At 35.9% G+C, this 19,564-nt stretch overlaps 1 protein-coding gene across 1 annotated transcript in view; it reads left to right on the top strand.

Moving 5' to 3' along the window:
• Window positions 1–19,564, top strand: part of LOC118195192 (uncharacterized) — a 456,481-nt gene that overhangs the window by 209,566 nt on the left and 227,351 nt on the right. Inside the window, exon 3 of the mRNA XM_085816481.1 lies at window positions 7,274–7,868. Within this exon, the coding sequence (XP_085672607.1) occupies window positions 7,274–7,868 (595 nt within the window). The remainder of the gene's footprint in view (window positions 1–7,273; window positions 7,869–19,564) is intronic.

The raw sequence follows: 19,564 nt of genomic DNA, 5'->3' as shown, positions 1-19,564 counted from the left end.
GATTAAATTACAAAAATATTTGTGGCAACACAAACTTTCTGGTTATCAATTTCCAAAGCAGCTATATTATGTAGTGAGCTGTAAAAAGTTGGAAGTAATTGCTTTTAAAATAAATAAAATATCCCAATTCTTGCAACAGTCACCTATTCGAAGATCATGAGGGGTTTAAGGTGTAGAAGTCCCCTTAATGTAAAATATAATTTATAGAAATACACTTACATTATATTAAAAACATGTTTGAAACTCAAGACCTTGTCACAACCATTGTAAACCTCAGCTTCATGTGTTCTGTTTCAAGAATTCTCAATAAGCATACACCTTTTTCTTAAGAAACCCAAAATAAATCTGTGGTCGTTGAATCTGGCGATCGCGATGGACAATTAAGATTCAAGAACTCAAAACTTATATCATTGATAAACACTTCCCTCAAAACAATCTTGTTTTGTCGCTGAAAATGTTAAACCAGTCGGTCAGTTTTTGGAGCTGAAAATATTAAATCAATGAATAATTTGCTTTGGCACTAGGCGGGTTCCAAACATTACAGAAGTAGCGATATGCTTATTAGATTTAAAATATTAAAATAATCTTGAACAATTTTCATCATTTGCTTAGTGATGAATCTTCCGTCATAAATCTCAGAGGTTTGGTTACATGTTTCTAAAAAGGAAAAGAAAAACGTACAAGAAAATTGTTATGTATTGTTTAACTTATGATGCTAATTATACATTGACCTACATTACAGGTGTCGTGTAGAATAAATGAAAGTCTCAAAATGTTTAATTACTTGACTCCCAAACTTCTGAAATTTATTATCATTTGACATATGTTATTGAAGGTAAACGTAGGGATCACTGCTATTTAACTGTATAGAAATGCATTAATTATTCTTTCTGAATATTAATCGCCACGTAAATTTAACTTTGTTTTACTTAGATAATTGCTTTACTAAAATAATTGATATTAAATGGTGAAGACTTGTATTTCTCTTGATTTGCTTTGGAAAATTACTAACTAAAACTCTAACTAAAAGCTAACTTTGAATTAGTATACAAATGCCTAGCACTAAGACTATTTAAATGGGGTACGTATGTAGTACGCCGAGCTGGTGAAACTACAATACGTTTACAAATATCAAGAGGGCTAAACCTCTGGCCTTAAAGGCAACCAGAAACCGAGTGAAAACTCGTAAAACTGCAGTGGCAAGCGGCTTGCTTCCTAAATCTCCTTCTCTCTCTCTCTTGGCAAAACGCCACAACTTAAATACTTGGGCGTTAGCAAGACACTTTACATAAACAAGTTAAAGCATTTAATTCTGGCCGGAAATAGAAAATAAGAAGTGATAGTACAGTTTTAAAATAAAATAAACGTTAGTAAAACTTAGGATCCTTACAAAATGAATTGCAAAATTAGACAGTAAATGAAATTAACTAATTTTAAAGTGTGTAAAATGTAATAAAAAGTTATCACCAGAGCAATATGATCATCTATTTTGAACAAAGTCTGGTAAATGAAGAACGGTTCTCGTTAAGTGAATTTTATTTTGGATATGAAAGTAATATTTTACTGTATTAATACAAAAGAATTTTTAGTATAAACATATCCATTATTACTTTTAATGCAGTGTACTCTCCATTATCCAGACTAAAGCCGGGTAAGCAGGTCACGGATAATTGAAAAACACGGATAATCCAAAAGCAGTTTTATTTTGTTTCTGATAACGTTTAAGTATTTTTCGAAGTGCTATTTTATCATTACATTCGAATCCTCTTTGGTCGACGAAGTCCAACAGAGTTTCAACAGAAGTCATTGCTGTTTTGGGACTGATGATGTGTCTTCTCTTGCATTTTCAGTATCACTTTCTGCCTCTGTCTTTCTTGTGACATTTGAAACGATACGCGCGTCATTCAAGCATTGAAAGCCCGACTGAGTCGAATGTCCATCGAACCATTCCTCGATGTTTTGCCTATTGTTATTTTTGAAGAATTACACATTTTCAATTTTTTGTCATACAACTTCAGATAATTCCCGTCATTTTCACAATAAGATCAATTTAAGGTTTCTATTATATATTGGAAAAAATCTTTCTCCATGTTCAGACTTACGCATGTTTATTTTTTTACACATTCTCGTGCACAGCGCTGCGTGTGTGCGCATGGGGCACAGCCACGCATGGTTAATCGCAAACCGGATAATGCGCACTCGGATAATTGAGAGTATAGTTCATTTTCTTTGTCAGAAACTCTATATTCACAGGTTAATAAAGAATTTGTTGACCAATGAGTATAAAGATCCAAGTGAAGAGTTGATACACTTTTTGACTTACTGATCTTTTTAAATTTTGTAGTAATGATTACGAAATCAATATTTTTCAAAGAATTGAGGTTTTTGTGCCACATTTTCCTTTTGATGTTATTGTTGTATTCTAAAGATCAATTAGACTGTCTTTCTCAATACCACAAAAACAGTCGTCAGTCGTTTAGGACTTAGAGAGTCCAAACTAACTAGAGACTACATTTATTCAAGAACTGGTGCGCTAAAACCTTACTGACGCTGTAGAAGTTTTAAGGCGTAATTTTGGTGAAGGAAAACTGTTCAGAAACGCTTCGAAAATAGTTAAAACCAGTTCCCAGAAAGCAATATCCTTCATCGCAATATGTTTATAGGGCTCATATAAAAGAATATGATGAAATATCAAATTCTTAATTAACAGTACAAATTATAGGAAACATTTGAATGCCATAAATAATTGGTCTATTTTTTCAAATTCTAAGCTAAGTAATATGCAGATAAAGTAGTAAGGACAAGAAGCGTTATGGTAGAAATTCCGAAAGGAAACAAGTCATTCTTTATGTTGCACTTTCAGAAAGTGAACTTACCAATCTTCACACATTAACTAGGTTTGATGAAAGAAACTCTTAAGCCAATGGATGGAAATAAAGATTTTATTGTTTTTGGAAATAATGTTTCTCAAATCGGATGAAGCTACAATCTGGGTAGTATCTTCATGCACTGGAATTTCTATTAGGATATCAATACATCAGCTGCATCTTGCATATGGTAGTTTTCTAAAAACACAATAACGAACGTATTAAGAAATTAAAAAGTAGATAATTACAAGTAAATTATAAATTATTATATTTTTTCCCATCGCAGAATTTAGTAGTCATAAACAAAGAGGATAGCTAACTTTTCTCTCAAGATAAATGTTGAATACAAAAAGGCTGTAAAGGAAAACTGATATAAGAGGGTTTTTTTTTTTTTTTTTTTTTTTTTTTTTTTTTTTTTTTTTTTTTTCAATGGCGGGACCAAACCGTCCACAGACGTTGGCCACTGGTAAGGCCAGAAGCGGTGGTCACTTTATTATGGAGGCAACTAATAGGTGCGCCATCCTTACCTCCTATGACGGAAAGGACAAATGCAACCATGCCTTGTCCGGGATTCGAACCCGGGCCCTTGGGTATAGCAGTCGACTCGCCTAACCACTATACCGTTTAAGCGGCTGGCATAAAATGTTATTTAACTACTCCTGGTGGACAACACTAAGAGATGGAACCCTTTTTCCCAAATATCTCGAGAAATAATGTATAAGTGAAATTAGGTATGCATACATGATGAGTACAAAACAACAATGAAAATGCCACATTCATTAGTATGAGTTATGGCCAAACGTCCAATGTGGCCCAAACTTAAGGCTGAAAGATAGCAGTGAAAATGTGGCTAGTATGGTGTGTATCTGATAGACAGACAGCATGCATAATGAGTACGCATGCTGTTAACAAGAGAATTCAAGAGTGCCGTGAAAGTCACATCCCACTCCTTCACCACAACGGTTTTTAACTCCTGAATGGTTCTGGGTGAGGATTGGCATATTGCAATAGCTTTCCCAGGAGCATACCAAACACGTTCGATAGGAGTTTGGCTGGCAAATCTATACGGTGAATATCCTTGCTTTCCAGATAGTCGTCAACCACGCGGGCGCTATTTGGTCGTGCATTGTCGTCTATAAAAATGAACTCAGGGTAAACAGCACCCAAAATCGTTTGCACATAGGGCTCTAGGATCTCCTGTCTGTACCTTTGGGCATGTACGGAACCAGTGTCAAACACAGGGAGCGGTGTGCGAGTATCTTGCATGAGCCCTGCCCAGACTATCACCCCTCCACCACCATATTTTCCATCATATTACTGGGATGGTATCTGGTCCCAGGTTTCTGCCATATCAATAATCGCCAAGAATCAGGTTGTAGACTAAATCTGGACTCATCCGAGAAGACAGCATTAACCCATTGAAGCAGTGTCCAGTTTTGGTGTTGTATACACCATTGGTAAACTCTCTCTTTTGTGGGAGGGTGTGAGTGGGATGCAAATAGCGGGCTTTCTGGCATAGATTCCTATCTATGGAGCCTTTTGTAACAGTCTTCCTTGAAACTGATGTTCCTGTGGCAGTAGTGACGTTACGAGACAGTTGTGTGGCTGTAGACATCGTCTGGCGCTTGGGTGAAAGTACAATATACCGGTCGTCAATAGTCGTTGTGGATCTCGTACGGCCTTGTCCTGGTGTTCCCTGTCCCACTGTTTTTAAACTGATTCCACAAATTAGATATGACACTTGGATTTACATCCAGTTCTCTTGCAACCTGAGCTTGGTACTGCCCCGCCTGAAGTCTATCCACGATTTCTATCTCATACATTTGTCTAAGCAGTGATATGTACTCCTTTCACCTAATAAACAACAAATAACAACTCAAGAAAGACAATAAAAATCACTACCTTGTTGCAGAGTGGAATGAGCACAATAACATTGTATGACAACCAACTGCTCAGGTTTGAGTGGTATTGTAAAAGAAAGTGGGAAAATTTTTTCCATCTCTTTATTTTGTCCACCAGTATATTACTAGGCTCTGAAAAGGAATATACCAGATGTAAAATATTGAAGGAATTAAGCAGGAACTACATTTAAAAATAATTAAGAGTAATTATAATTTTGTATAATAGAGATATTTTAAGCAGTTATTTTAGCTTACTTACTTTAATCCCTCTGAAGAATTCTCCACCAGTATCGAGATACACGCTTTGCAGCATTTAGATCTGTTGGAAACATAGAAATGGTTCTGGGAACTCTTGACAAGGAATTTGATTTATGGCATGCAACGTATTATCTTTCATGTCATCTATACCACTGAAATGGTTGTGTTTTCTTTTGTGAGCTCCCGTTACTCATGCAAATAGAAAACATTCGTTCATAACAACAAATTTCAGTAAGTTGTGTAAGTGAGGAATAAGCAGAATGATGTTTTTTTTAAACTATCGGTTTGAACTTCTTCAAAAATGGGATCAGTGGTCTTCAACAATTTTTGTTAACAAGCTGTCTTTCATTTTTGCTATTTTCTTCATTTCTGCTGATCATTTGATATCCAAGTTGTAGCAGTCTTCATCTGACATGTCGCCATTTGTAAGCCTGAAAAACCACTCATAAACCTGTGAGTTACTCCAAGCATCATTCTTAAAAGATTCACAGAGACATAGTAATGTTCTGAGGTATAGGTCTTTCTCCATAAAAAACGAAATATCATGCCCATTCTTTATTAACTGTGATCCTATATTCACGAAAATTTAAGAATGTTAAGAGAAATAACGTACATAATCGACACCGAAAACAATCCGATGGCACTTGCCATAGGCACGAAGAATCTTAACCAAACAATGATCCGTAAATACAAAATGCTACAGCGTGGTTTGGTTTTTCCGTTATATTGAACTGCATCTTAAACATATGTTACCGTGAAAGACCGAAATTGGAGAATGTCGACTTTCACCGGAGAATATCAACATTCACCAAATACGTCGGTGAAAGACAGAATATTTAACTACATTCTTGTATATTCGGACCCTCACCGGTGTATCTCGACAATCACAGATATGCTTTGGTGAAAGTCGAAAAGAGAGGTCATAAAGTGCCATAATAGTTTAAGTTGCTGCAATAAATAAGATTTGAATCACATAATTTAGTAAGTTTTTTATTACTGTTATTTTATTTTCTCATTTAGAACGTACTGTATAATCAAGTAAGTTTTTAACTTCTATTATTTTCCTTTCTCAATTTGAATGTATTGTGTGTTTTAGTTTCTCATGTTTTTAAGTTCTTATTTCAAGTCTCAAGTGCGTTTATTCGTGACTGAATTACGGAGAAGAAAATATAATATTGTTATATGTTCAACATTCACCATTAGTACATGGTGAATGTCGACATTGACCGGTGTAAGTCAGAAATAAGAGTACTTGGAAAATATTTCGGACATACACCAAGAGACTATGTGAATGTTGACATTCACCGGTGAAAGTCGACATTCTCCAGATTTCGGTGTTTCACCGTAACAGATACAAACATAAAAAAGTTAAAATTCTAATACACAAAGCAGCTCCCATTTGTCAAGTTTGATAATCGGTTTGAAATCAGCCCAATTTGTTTTATAATATTCGAATTTTATGCAATAAAACACATTTTAAACTAAGTATTTATTGTTGTCGGTAAAAATACAAGATTAGATGCTTCGGTCGTAATTATGGTTCAGTTTTAATGTATTCTTCGCCCAGATACTTACGAACGATGTTTCTGACACAGATGACGACCTCTCATCTGACATTACAGATAGCAACTTACTCATGCGAGTCACAATGATTTTGAACTTAAAAAAAAAACATTTTTAATGTCCCTTATGAGATACATAAAGTCATAGTAAAATTTTTAGCTTAACATGCAAGATAAAACTAGTGCGTTTGTTGAAAACAGCTAGTTTCTCATAATTTCATTTGATAGGTAGGTAAGAGTAATAAGTCTTGGAATTTAAAATGTTCTCCAATATAACATTACTAGAAATAATTCTCTAAGTGCATAACTGAAACAGAATAGTCTATTTTGTTTTATGTAAAAGTCAAAACCGTGCTGCTTAAATTAACCTTTGAACTCGATGCTTAATAAGATTTACCTTGTTGTCGTGTAAAAGAAAAGTTACAAGGGTCTAGTTTAGATTATCATTTCACTGGATAGTCATGACCTTATACAATCTATATTTTAGCAGAAACTAAAAACCTTAAACATTTTAATAAGCAACTGAAATTCCTTACTCAAAAGAGAGAATATGATATAGAGTGAAAGAACAATTCCAGTCTATAAAAATGTTGCAAAATTTAAGTTGCCTCAATATCTACATTTTATTAGTTTCTGCAATTAGATAAATCTTATAATAATTCCATAAAATTTGCGCTCTTTACAGAAAGCATTCGAAAGACAGAGTCAGATCCTTCTGGCGGAAGACCTTATTCTCCTGGAGGATCTCGTTGGAAAAAGCTTCGTACTACAGTGCAACTTAGCAATGCAGTTTCTCACCACCGTAAAGCCCCTCTCAAGAGAGAAGACTCCTTCTTGAAGCGATTTTCCACAAGACCTCCAAATATTATTTCATCAGACAAAGACTCCAAAAACGCCCAAAATTTTGCCAATCGCTTGGCTCGAGCTACTGTCTTGAATCCAGACGAATCTCTCCTCTTCTGGTGGCTGTGGTTGGTTACATTTTGTGGACTACATAATAGTTGGACACTCATCGTCCGGCAGGCCTTTCCGGAATTGCAAGAAGCCCATTTAGTGTTGTGGTCTACCCTCGATTGGTGCTCAGATTGCATTTATCTTTTGGACATTGCAGTACAGTTCAGGACTGGATATCTTGAACAGGGCATTATGGTAAGAGATGGGAAAAGATTAGCTAGGCATTACGTCACTTCAAGGGATTTCTTCCTAGATGTTGCTGCCCTTGTGCCCTTGAGCTTCATGCATCGTCTTATTGGTGAATCACCACTTTTAAGGTTTCCCAGGTAACGAAATTTTCTTTCTCCTTCAAATAATTATTGAGTGCCATGACCCAGTTGCAAAATAAGTGTTATATCTCTGTTCTTAAAACTATAATTGTACTCAAATTTCCATTTAGATTCAAATTGACAAAAATTCTTTTAAGTGTTCGTCTGCTTATGTATTTAAATGCATATTAAATATGTCTAGTTCGAAATATATTAACCATATTGATATCTAACGCTTAGGTTGCATTTCAGTTGTATTAAGATCTCTAACGCTTAACTCTAAAAATTAGTTGTATTTGCGTAAAATAGTTTATCCGTAAGATAAACAGTTTGAGGAACGGGGTTTACACTACTGCCCATAGGTTGTTCAAAAATTGGAATAACGATTGCATCATGACAGTTGCGCCATAACCAGGACCCTTGACCTGGAGATTCCTTACGAGGTTAGATATCCGGGTCACGTAGAACCCCTCAGTGGCGGCGCAGGCCCCACAGTCCCTGCCCGGCTTTATGCACAACCTCAGCAGGACGAAGAAAATCGTCGCTTGTGCAGAAGAAAAAGAACGCTCAGACACCTGTGCCTCGGGGCACCACTCCCTCGGCAACAGTAAATTCAGAAAAGGGGTGCCCTACCTTACCATGCCAGTCCCCGTCACTGAGACTCCGAGGGCTGAACCCCCATCGAGAAGGTCCAAAACTATCTAACCATATAGCTCCACCACAGCCGAAGGAACAGACACGACAGTACCAGTACGGTCCCTACCAAGCCTGAACAAACCTGAGTACAATACTCGGGTTCTAGTCCTGTGAAGTCAAATTATTTGCCCCCGTGGTTGAGACTGCCTAGGTACAGATCCTAACCAGTACTTCCCAGGCATTCGCCTGAGTCAACCCCCGGGGGGGATTGCATCATGACAGCCATGACAGCTAGAGGTCAGACATTATTAGTGGTTAACATATCAGTGGAGATAACGTTTGGTGAACATATCCTGGCATTAGTTGAAAGTGTGCCGAGACTCATTTTCTGTAACCAAAAACATGTACCCCACGGAGATTTGAACGATGTGCATCACTCAAGCATAGAGAACAGATTTGAGGATAACTAATCCTAAGAAAGGCAGTCAACTTCAATGAGAGAGGCAATATAGATAATGTTAATTAACGTGAATCATGAAAACCGGAGGAACCAGATTGGTATTTAATGAAAAAAGGTAACATATAAAACGTTAAAAAAACCCCACCCTTGGGCGTAATATAAAATCCGAAAGCTTTTCGTATTTTTATTCTTAGCCCAAAAGGCGTTAGCCCTGAAGAGCTAATGATTTCGTTTTGGCATTTTGAGTTGAAAACTTTAAAAGTCTGAATCACTTTTCAAATTGTAGCCACCAAATATTATCGCTCTTTATTATATTTAAAGAAATTAAATAATGGAAAATATGCATAAATGTATGTATGTTTTTCGCATTGTGATAAAACAACGGTACCTAGAGCCATACAATTTTTAATAACGCACGTCTCCACCCGAATATGGGCATCTGGAAGCCCAAATTTGGAATTTGTTTTATTATCTATTTCATATTTTGTAAACTTTTAACTAATTTTTATTAGCAAACTCAGAGTTTTCAAAGCCAGCAGTGCGCAACACTGTATGATAAAAAGAAACATTTTTATCTCCAGCGCGCGAGACTGTATATCGGATATGCTCTTTTTAAATTATTTTGTGATATTGTTGTTGAATTTAATTTTATGGTTTAAGTGCGAAGAACTTGATATTTAATAAATAAAAGTAAGACGCAAAATGTTAAAAAAGCCGTTTTTGGCATAATATAAAATCTGAAACCTAACTATCAGATTTTTTTATTTGATATTTCTTATTTAAGAAACGACAGAATTCCACTGGACGCTCGCTGCAATTCGAACTGTTTTTCTTTCCCTTAGTATTAAGAGTGATAAACTCATATCCCATAAGGTCACGTGATACGTATAGCACGACTACTATAAATCCTTACAAATTAAGACAGGAATTCATAATATATCAACCAATATTTGCATAATCCAGAAACATAACAAGGCCAACAGCATGTCAAAGAACGAAACTGTATTATAAAAAAATATATATAAAATCGAATAATAAAAAAGAAATGAGTTGTTTATGGGTAAATGAAGGATAATTTTAAAAAGAAAGGAAGGAAGAAAAGGAATTATAAAATATTTCAAGCCTATTTTAAGTTCGTATTTTGACTTCCTAAGACGAAATTGCTAACGCTCAGAAAATATTGCTTGCTTTCACAAAAATACGGAAACCTAGCTATTCTATTATTCGCAATGTAAACAACCACAAGAAAGCCATATGCATTCATATAGGAGCAAAATATCGATAAATCGATGTAAGAAATATCTATATAACTAACGTTTCTGTGCATTTCGGATATATCGATTCAGTTACACAACATGAAGAATACACAATTTGCCTTACAATTAACCCAGAACACAAGGCCCGCTAAAGTCAGAAATAAAATATAAGTTAGCCACTATGGATAACCTCCTGATGTACTATTTTCTCCGCAAATGATCATTTCCAGCAATGCATCTGAATAATTACATTAACATAAAATATACTTCCTTGTTATGATTTAGATGGAAAAGAGACAACGCGGAAACAATAATGAAGGTAATGTGGTACGAACGAACTGGAATTTATTTTACGAAACTACACACGCTGATACAAAAATAGCAACCGTGATGTTTCATTGTTCGCGCGAAGTTTAAGTCTAACTGAATATTCTTCTGTTCACATGAGCTGTAGCAGGAAATGACAGTTTATGAGGATGAGTCACACATTATGTGACTAGGAGCAGATATTCTCTTCCAATAATGGTTTGATTGGATTTATTTGATTATGGCAAACACCCGAGGACTATACGCCTAAGAGGAGAGATGCTTTCGTGAAGGACTTTCGAAGGAAAACTGGTTCAGAAGTCTACGTAACACACGGTAAAAACGTTGCACACTTATGCACGATACACACATCAGAAAACTATGGAAACGCAGAAGTAGCCAGTTCGTTGTCCTAGGAAGCGAATCTTAGCTACCAGCCTTTAGCGACTTTACCGCTTGGCCACTGATGAGCATTCGAATAATGACTCACGGCATCTGTTACACGCTATATATTACGTTTTTCTCTTCAAGCCGTTTAAGTTCTCCACTATTTATGGCTTGCTCTTGATGGCTGCTTTCTGGTAGTAACAGCTCGCCCATCAGTTTCAAGGGCTCTGCTCGGTCGGTCTCTTCCTCGGATTAGGAGTAGAAACTTGCCCTTCAAATGGCGCGTCGCAGATACATGGTAGTTATCTATTGGAGAAAAATGATCATCAGTAGCAGAGGTAGTATATGAATTTGGTGATATCTAGGATAAGATCGTATAAGGACCATCAAACCTTGGCATGAACTTAGAAGTTTGATTCGTAACAACATTAATAAAGCAATGAGCTGTAACCTACACTCTGTCAATATGTTCGAAAAGGGCAGCTTTCTTAAATTTCTCATCTACATAGCACATTAATGTCTTGGCTTCTCGCTATTCGACATTTCATCTGTTTGATAAATTTTGCGAATTTCTTTAGATACGCTTTTTTTCGGGAACGAAAATATCACTTTCGGGAACACTTAGATGATGGGCATTGTCGCCCGTAGTACTTAGCTCTCGCCCAAATATTAAATATGTAACTGTTTCCAGTTTTTAAAAGTTGCAATGGTTAATACAAATAGCTTCACCCGCTTAGTGGCACAGTCTTGTACGATGAAGACCCAACTCTTTCTATTACACTTCGGTAAAGGTTCTAATAGATCTATTAAAAGAGATTCAAATCGTTGATCATAGATCGGTGTTTGTAATAGTCCAGATGACTTCTGGTGACTTGGTTCGCGACGATTGCAATCACAGTGTATCGGTAATATACTGCGTAATCTTGATATAATCGGCAATATACCTGTGCATACCAATCCAATAGTACCGCCTGGTAACTCCATCATATGTTCCTTCGATACAGTAATGCCCAGTTGATAAGCCATCACAGTTCTCTTGTAATCTTTCCCTTTCAAGAAACAAGATTACTAACTTAGCTTCTTCTGTATTTACCTTTCCTGAACATCTATATAAAACTCCTTGCTCCATTAGATAATCTCTATCACTCCTATTAGTTGACAGAACGGTTAAAACTACATATCTGCAACAACGTTAACTTTGTCTAGTATATATTTTATCTTTATCAAGTTTTAGGACTGCATCTGTAATGACCATCGCGCCTGGATGTCAAATCCATCAACCATCTAAATGGCTGATAGTCTGTTGCTATAGGAACTTCTTGGCCGTTGATAGATGTATGAAACTTATTTAAAGCCCATAATAAGATGATAAGATGGATAAGGCTTCTCGTTCGACCATAGAGTAATCCGTTTCGGCCTTTGTGTGTAACCACCTTGCGTATTCGGTTAGGAGATTTTCTATACCAGTGCCTTTAACAAGACCTCATCTCGTCCATAGTTACTAACTTCTGTCCTAACAATGTAGGATTTGGTTGAATCACTTTTCACTAAAGATAAGATAGGTAAACTTATCAAAAAGTACCTTAGTATTTTGGAAAAAGTTTCCTGTTCTTCTCTCCGATCCCAAGACACGTGTTTGTTCATCAAATTAGCCAAGTGTCTTGCAGTCTCAAAACATTTTGATATAAAGCATCTGCACAGTGAACAAGTTTGAAGGAAAGTTAGAACTTCCTTTACCCACTTTGAAGGGGGTATTTTTTTTAATAACAGCTGTTTGTGTCGGTTAACTTCGAATGCCTGACTCATTACGAAATGTCTTAAATATTCTATGCGGTTACGAGCGAATTTTTCAGTTCTCATGGTTAGCATGGTTAGATTAAATTCTAGCAATTTCTTGAAAAATGGCGTCTGATTATCTAAATATTCATCAAGGACATAACAGATGTTAAGGACTTAAACAGGTATAGGTATATGTTGAAACGAGAGGGGCACTAGAAGTTCATTATTGGTAGCACAGATTAAATCCTCTGTACTAACTGTGTAGTTCCACCTCTCCTCCTCAGTTTTGAGGAAAAGCACCCAGCGGACAGTCTGAGGGTCTCCCATACCTCTACAGTACCTCTCGAGAAGAATTTTGGCTCTCCATGTATTTTGAGTGCCCTCTTGCGTCAGAGGCACTATACACGTCTACAAGCATTTATACGTCTCCGAAATTCGAACCCGTGTCCATTGGTACCACAGTCAGCATCTTTAACCCCTATACAGGCTGGGCGGCAAAAATAACTCAGCCAGTATGATGATATCACGTAGGCATGAAAGTATACGAATATTATTTAAAGAATTTTTATGTTGTTGATCATATGTTAGACGGTTGCCGGTGCGTTCTTCAAACCAGTCATCTTCCGAAAGCGATACGTTCCGAAGAAGCAAATAAAAGCCCTTCTTTCGCGATTTGCAAGATTTGCTTCGATTGGTGGCACCCAATCTTTAAATCAATGGTCGACATTAAAGGAACATGTTTAGCTTCATGAAGAAGGTCGACAGCTCTGGATAACGGATATTTATCAGTTTTTGTACTGCAGTTTAAATTTCCAGTAATCTACGTATAAGGTAGCACTTGTTCATTAGGTTTAGGTACTAATACTACTGACGAAGCGAAAGGAGATTCGCATTCTTCTTGTGTATCACTTCCTACAAACTCATCTAGCAAGTGATGAATTTGCTTGATGATCACTCATCAACCAAACTCAATAACTTTAGATCTTTCTTTAATATTTTTTCTTTTGTAGAGATACACCATACTACGGAACTGCGACGGAAGGGTAAATACTCATATTAATGTAGTACTGGCTTTTGGTAGCACGTTCTTTCTCTGTTTGGAAGTTATCTGAATATTGACTCAAAAATTTATTTAATTCTGACCTTTATTCTTTGGACAGTTGTTTTCCTTCATGTTCTTTTAACCCGAGGATGGGCAAAGTACGGCCCGCGGACCAACTCCGACCCTCCGGAAGGTTCTATGTGACTTGTGGATACAATTTTAAATTTCCGGTCCAGACAAATTTAAATAAATATATATTTATATATTATATATCCATCTCCATTTCTACTTTGCTTAAATGTTATTTTTTCTTCCTTTTTTTCAAAGGGCAGATGATTTTTTTACTTCCTCTATTTTTACTTCCTTGTACGAAGTAAAAAGGAAGCATTGTAATAGCAAAAAGTTTCAGGCAGCATATTTCAACGAAAATATGCATTTTGACCGCTATCGAATGCAATTTAACGATGTTTTTGCGTGATATCTGTACGTAAGGACAGAATAAAATACTCTTTTCCTTCAAAAAAATTATAAAACTGGTTTAAAATTAATTCTGAAAAGAATTTTTCGTGGCGTCTGTACGAACGTATGTACGTACGTATCTCACATAACTCAAAAACGAGTAGCCTCAGAACGTTGAAATTTTGTATATAGGACTGCTATAATATGTAGATGTGCACCTCGTATTTTGGTTGCTATCGGCCGCACCAAACGTATATAAATATATTTAGATATATATCCACTCGGTTACCCGGCTCAGTGATCTCAGTTTCTTTACTCTTATATGTTTGTAAATTGTACATTTTTTGCTTTAAAAATGATTGTATTATGTTGTTTTTATTTTCCGGTTAAGGTTTTTATGCCTTTAGTAAATCTGTATGCAATATTTTTTGAATTATCAACAATTTTAAAGTTGTCTAAGAGCCGCTAAGCCTTTTTTTAATGGCGGCCATTGATGTTTACATTTGAAACAGGAGACTAGTGGATTTGTTGCTAATCTGGAGAAACTTGGCTTCGCAACAACAAAGATAACGCATTCATTTATTATTGCCAATTAAATCATGCTTAATTCTTTCTGGAAATTTTTCGAGGAAATAATATAAAAAATATGAAAGTAAAAATGCCATGCTAAAGCCTGAATAAAGCATGTCTGCGATGTTATCGTCATGCGATGATTAGTAGGTACTTTATTTTTTACCACGATATTTTCGGCGACGATGTTTTTAAACTGCGAAGTTTTTGAACCGCTTTATTTTCGACGAAGATTTTTTTACGAAGATTTACTTCGTAATTTTTAATATAGATATTTTGAGTTTTTATTTATTTTTGCCTTCTCGCTAACAGAGAACTGAATTAATTAAATGAGAAATACTCAATCATCTGTGAAAAACTGTTTCTTTTTTGTTTTGTTTGCTTAATTTCTTCTATACATCATTCTAGCTTTAGAACATGTGGCAACAATTAGATAATTCTATTCTTTAAATGATATAAATTTTGTGCATTGTGAGTTATAATATGAAAGAAATATATAAGTTAACAGTTATATAATTATTGGATTACATAACAGTCAATTTATTTTCCGTTATATAATTATTATATAAGTTAACTGTTATATAATTATTAATACTGTTAAGTGAATCTAGCGCCAGAGTGTCGCTATAGTAAACAAATACTAGAGTGAATTTTGAAGAATGCATTTATTCTATTGTGGTTTATGCGCTGTCGGCGAAGTAGATTTAATTCAATCCAATAAGTTTAAATGAAATGCAAGAAAAAATGCGTATAATTTAATATTCCAATACAAGGAAGTCATGTGGTGTACACATCAGATTTTTATTATACGAAACATAAATCGACATAAATACCAAGCACAGACAGCTTTCAATCGGTAAAATGTTAAAAACGGAAGTTCTTTGTTAGGTATAGCTGTAGATTAGCGCTAAAAACGTTATCTCTTTCTCGGGAAGCAGACATATCTGAATCTAATATGGGTGAATTAGACCTCACATGTAGCAGACGACGCATTTGAAGCTCCAGCCAGCGCCTTTTTCTTTTGGTGCAAGTTCTAGTATTATTGATTGCGTATGGAAAGATTGGAGACATGTAGACATCATTGTGCATAGTGGTGAAATTATTAAACGTATAGCGAAGATAGTGCTTGTTTGGGTTACTCGTAAAATATTTCAACCTCAAAATGGCTAATAAAAAACGTAAAGTTGATTCAGAGTGCCGTGCTTTTAATGACGAATGAACCTGGATTTTTTTTACAGTTGTAACAGATAAACCAGTGTGTCTTCATCTGCAATGAAGCTATAGCAGTCTTCAAAGGATATAACATTTCCCTTCACTTCACATCTAAGCACAAAATTTCCAATTACGAAGCCATGTCCGAATATGAAAGAAACCAAAGTGCAGAAAGTCTTTGTAAAAAGTTATCAGGCCGATAAAAATTTTTCAAGAAGGTAAATGGTATCCAAGAAGCATCTACACATGCAAGTTACATTGTAGCATTCAGTATTGCTAAAAATAATAAAGCTCTTAGTGATGAGGAGTTCGATAAACAAAGCATGCTCGAAGTTTTTTATGTTTTATGTCCAGACAAGAGAAATAATTTTGAGACTGTAAGCTAATCTCGAAAAACAGTGCGATTCTAGAATCGAAGATTCTAAATAGATAAAAATTTGACGTCCCAGTTAGAGTCAAAGAAAGACCAGTTTAGATTTTGCTCCATGCCTATGGATGAAAGCACTGATATACGATCGCCATCAAGATTCTCTGTGTTAATCTGTATTGAATATGAAACCCGTGCTTGATGCAGTCGTGAAGCTTGTGGTCCTATTCCATCTCGTGGGCCATACTTACAGGCAATTTCAAGATTCTCTTCAGTCCGTGCAATCTGTATACTCTGATTACTATATTAAACGAAAGTAAGGTGGCTTAGTGCAGGATGTGTTTTTGAGAGAAAGATGATATTGTGTCCTTCTTCCATAAGAAACAGTGTTCTGCGGAGTGCGAAATGTTAGAAGATACAAAATGGCTTTAAGACAGATTTTTCAAAGATATTTCATTGTCATATGAGCAACTTGAATGCCAAAATTCAAGGGAAAAATCATTTTATCGACGATATCTGTGGCCATCTCAAAGCTTTTAAACTAAAACTTAATCTGTTTGTTTGGCAGCTAGCTAAGAACGGCGTGTCTCATTTACCGAGGTTAAATTCAATACCCTCAGTAAATGGAGAAAAGCTTAAGAATTAAGAAGATGGCTTGAAAAGACTGTTTTGAGTTCGAACGCAGATTTCAAGATTTCAGTTCTATTCTAACAGAATTGGATATTTTTACCATGCCTTTCAACGTAAATTGTGAAGTCAGATCTGCAGCTTGAATTAACTGTAACAGTTGTAATCTAACAATCATCTTAAGGGGACTCATATACCTTAAACACCTCATGATCTTCGAATATGTGACTGTTGCAAGAATTGGGATATTTTATTTATTTTAAAAGCAATTACTTCCAACTTTTTACAGCTGATTACATAACATAGCTGCTTTAGAAACTAGTAACCAGAAAGTTTGTGTGCACATCTACATATTACAGCAGTCCTATATACAAAATTTCAACGTTCTGAGGCTACTCGTTTTTGAGTTATACGAGATACGTACGTACGCACATACGTACATACGTTCGTACAGACGCCACAAAAAATTCTCTTCAGAATTAATTTTAGAGCAGTTTTATAATTTTTTTGGAGGAAAAGAGTCTTTTATGCTGTCCTTACGTACACATATCACGCAAGAACATCGTTAAATTGCATTCGATAGCGGTCAAAATGGATATTTTCGTTGAAATATGCTGCTTGAAACTTTTCGCGATTACAATACTTCCTTTTTACTTCGTACAAGGAAATAAAAACCCATCGGTCAAGGTAGCATTCATACTGGGTTTCTCAAATTTGATTTCTCTTTCTCTCAAAAGACGGTAGAACGTTTCTCCCGCTAAAATGTAGCTGTCTTCAGTATCAGTACATACAATTCCCGGTTAAACGATTAATTTCTCCCTCAAAAAAATCTTTGCGGTTCCTCCACAAAGAACGATCCGAAGGTGTATAGCTTCGAAATCAGTTTTTTGCTTACTTAAGACAGGAGGAGCAGGCGAGAACTTAGACTTAATGAAGCCTGACTGCCCACAGCCATAGAACTAAAAAGTAATCGAACTTCATTTTTTGCATTATATCTTGATGAGGCGTTCTTACAATGTTGAGTGTTACCTTTATAATGTTTGGAACCATCTCTTTGATGATGCTTGAGAGGTTCCTTAATAACGCATTTATTTCTTGCATGTTTAACATTTTCATAAAAATCTAATTTGTCTGAAAGCTGAAATAAACTGTTCCGTTGGCTCCCGTGATCCAAAAAATGTTCTTCGTAATCTGGAGGGGCTTTCCCTTTAATACGATCTGCCAGTATCAAATTCTTTAGCAGCTCAAAATGTGGTGAATTTTGATTTGTTATGCTTCTCCCTGAAATAATTTTGGAAGCAAAAATAAGTCTCGCTAGATTTATTTCGGTTTTTTTCGCTGTTGGGTTATAAGGTATTTCTCCCACTTCCCTAGCGTGCCTTCGTGGTGTAACGGTAGCACGCTGGGCCGGTATTCCAGAGGTCCACGGTTCGATTCCCGGCGAAGGCAATTGCATATTTTTCAGCTTTTCTGCTTCCAACTAACCTAAGAACTCTACAAGTTTCTACTACCCATAGCCCGAACTAAAAGGATTGTGAATGATGATTCTCCGCACCCAGGATTTGGCGACTAGGTCCCCAAAAACCCTAGTCGCTTTTTGAAAAGGGGAGTATATAAGGTATTCCTCCCACTTCCGTAGCGTGCCTTCGTGATGTAACGGTAGCACGCTGGGCTGGTATTCCAGAGGTCCGTGGTTCGATTCTCGGCGAAGGCGGTTGCATATTTTTCATCTTTTCTGCTTCCAATTAACCTAATGACTCTACAGGGTAAACAGTTGTCTGAATTTCTCAACACATAAGTTGAAGTGTTTTATGGAAACTTGTTTAACTTCTGCTGATCCTGAGCATCATCACAAGATTCCTTTGCAATTAGTTTTGCATCAATTAATTGCAATTAATTTAATAGAAGACCAAGAATATAGACTACCCATTTTGAAATCTTGAAAAGGTAGTAGAGTAGTAGAGAGTAGGTAGAGAGTGAAATGCTCTTCAGAATAAAAAAATTAAAATTCAACTGTCTCCTCACAGGAATTTGATCCACTCATCTTCTATTTACTAGTGCTACGCGCTAATCAATAAGCACGATATAGTATTTATGTCAAGTGTCGCAATAAGTACGATAGTTTTATACCATTTTACTTCCAATTAGACAACCGAAATTAAAAACCAAAATTAAAAAGTCCTTAAAGAAAAGATTCAAAGGAAAGTCTAAAATTAATGTATCCCACTCGTTTAATAATGTAATCTTTCCTAAATTACAAACGTCTGCTTTAAACTCAGCAATTTTCTGTACGATAATTTAAATTTAATCAGTCATTTGCTTTAAATATCCTAATAAGACCATCAGAGGCCGAGTTGTAAAGTCTCTGAACACTAATATTTCGACTCTTGTTAATATCCGATGGAACAGGCTGGTTGTATGGAAATTTTAGTGGTTTTTTCCCCATGCGTAACGTGGATATGCTCCAGTTTATCTCAAAACATCCTCCACGAAGACATTCCTCCAATTCACGAATATCCTGTAGAGACGTTAAGTTACTTTGAAGCAGGAAATATGACAAATGAACAATGCCATTGCCAGGATTCGAACCTAAACCTCTCGAATACCCGACGA

This window comes from Stegodyphus dumicola, chromosome 5 (assembly GCF_044657685.1).
Source record: "Stegodyphus dumicola isolate Sdum_Otavi_A_Nest chromosome 5, ASM4465768v1".
NCBI lineage: Eukaryota > Metazoa > Arthropoda > Arachnida > Araneae > Eresidae > Stegodyphus > Stegodyphus dumicola.
This window is presented reverse-complemented; position numbering and strand designations above follow the sequence as displayed.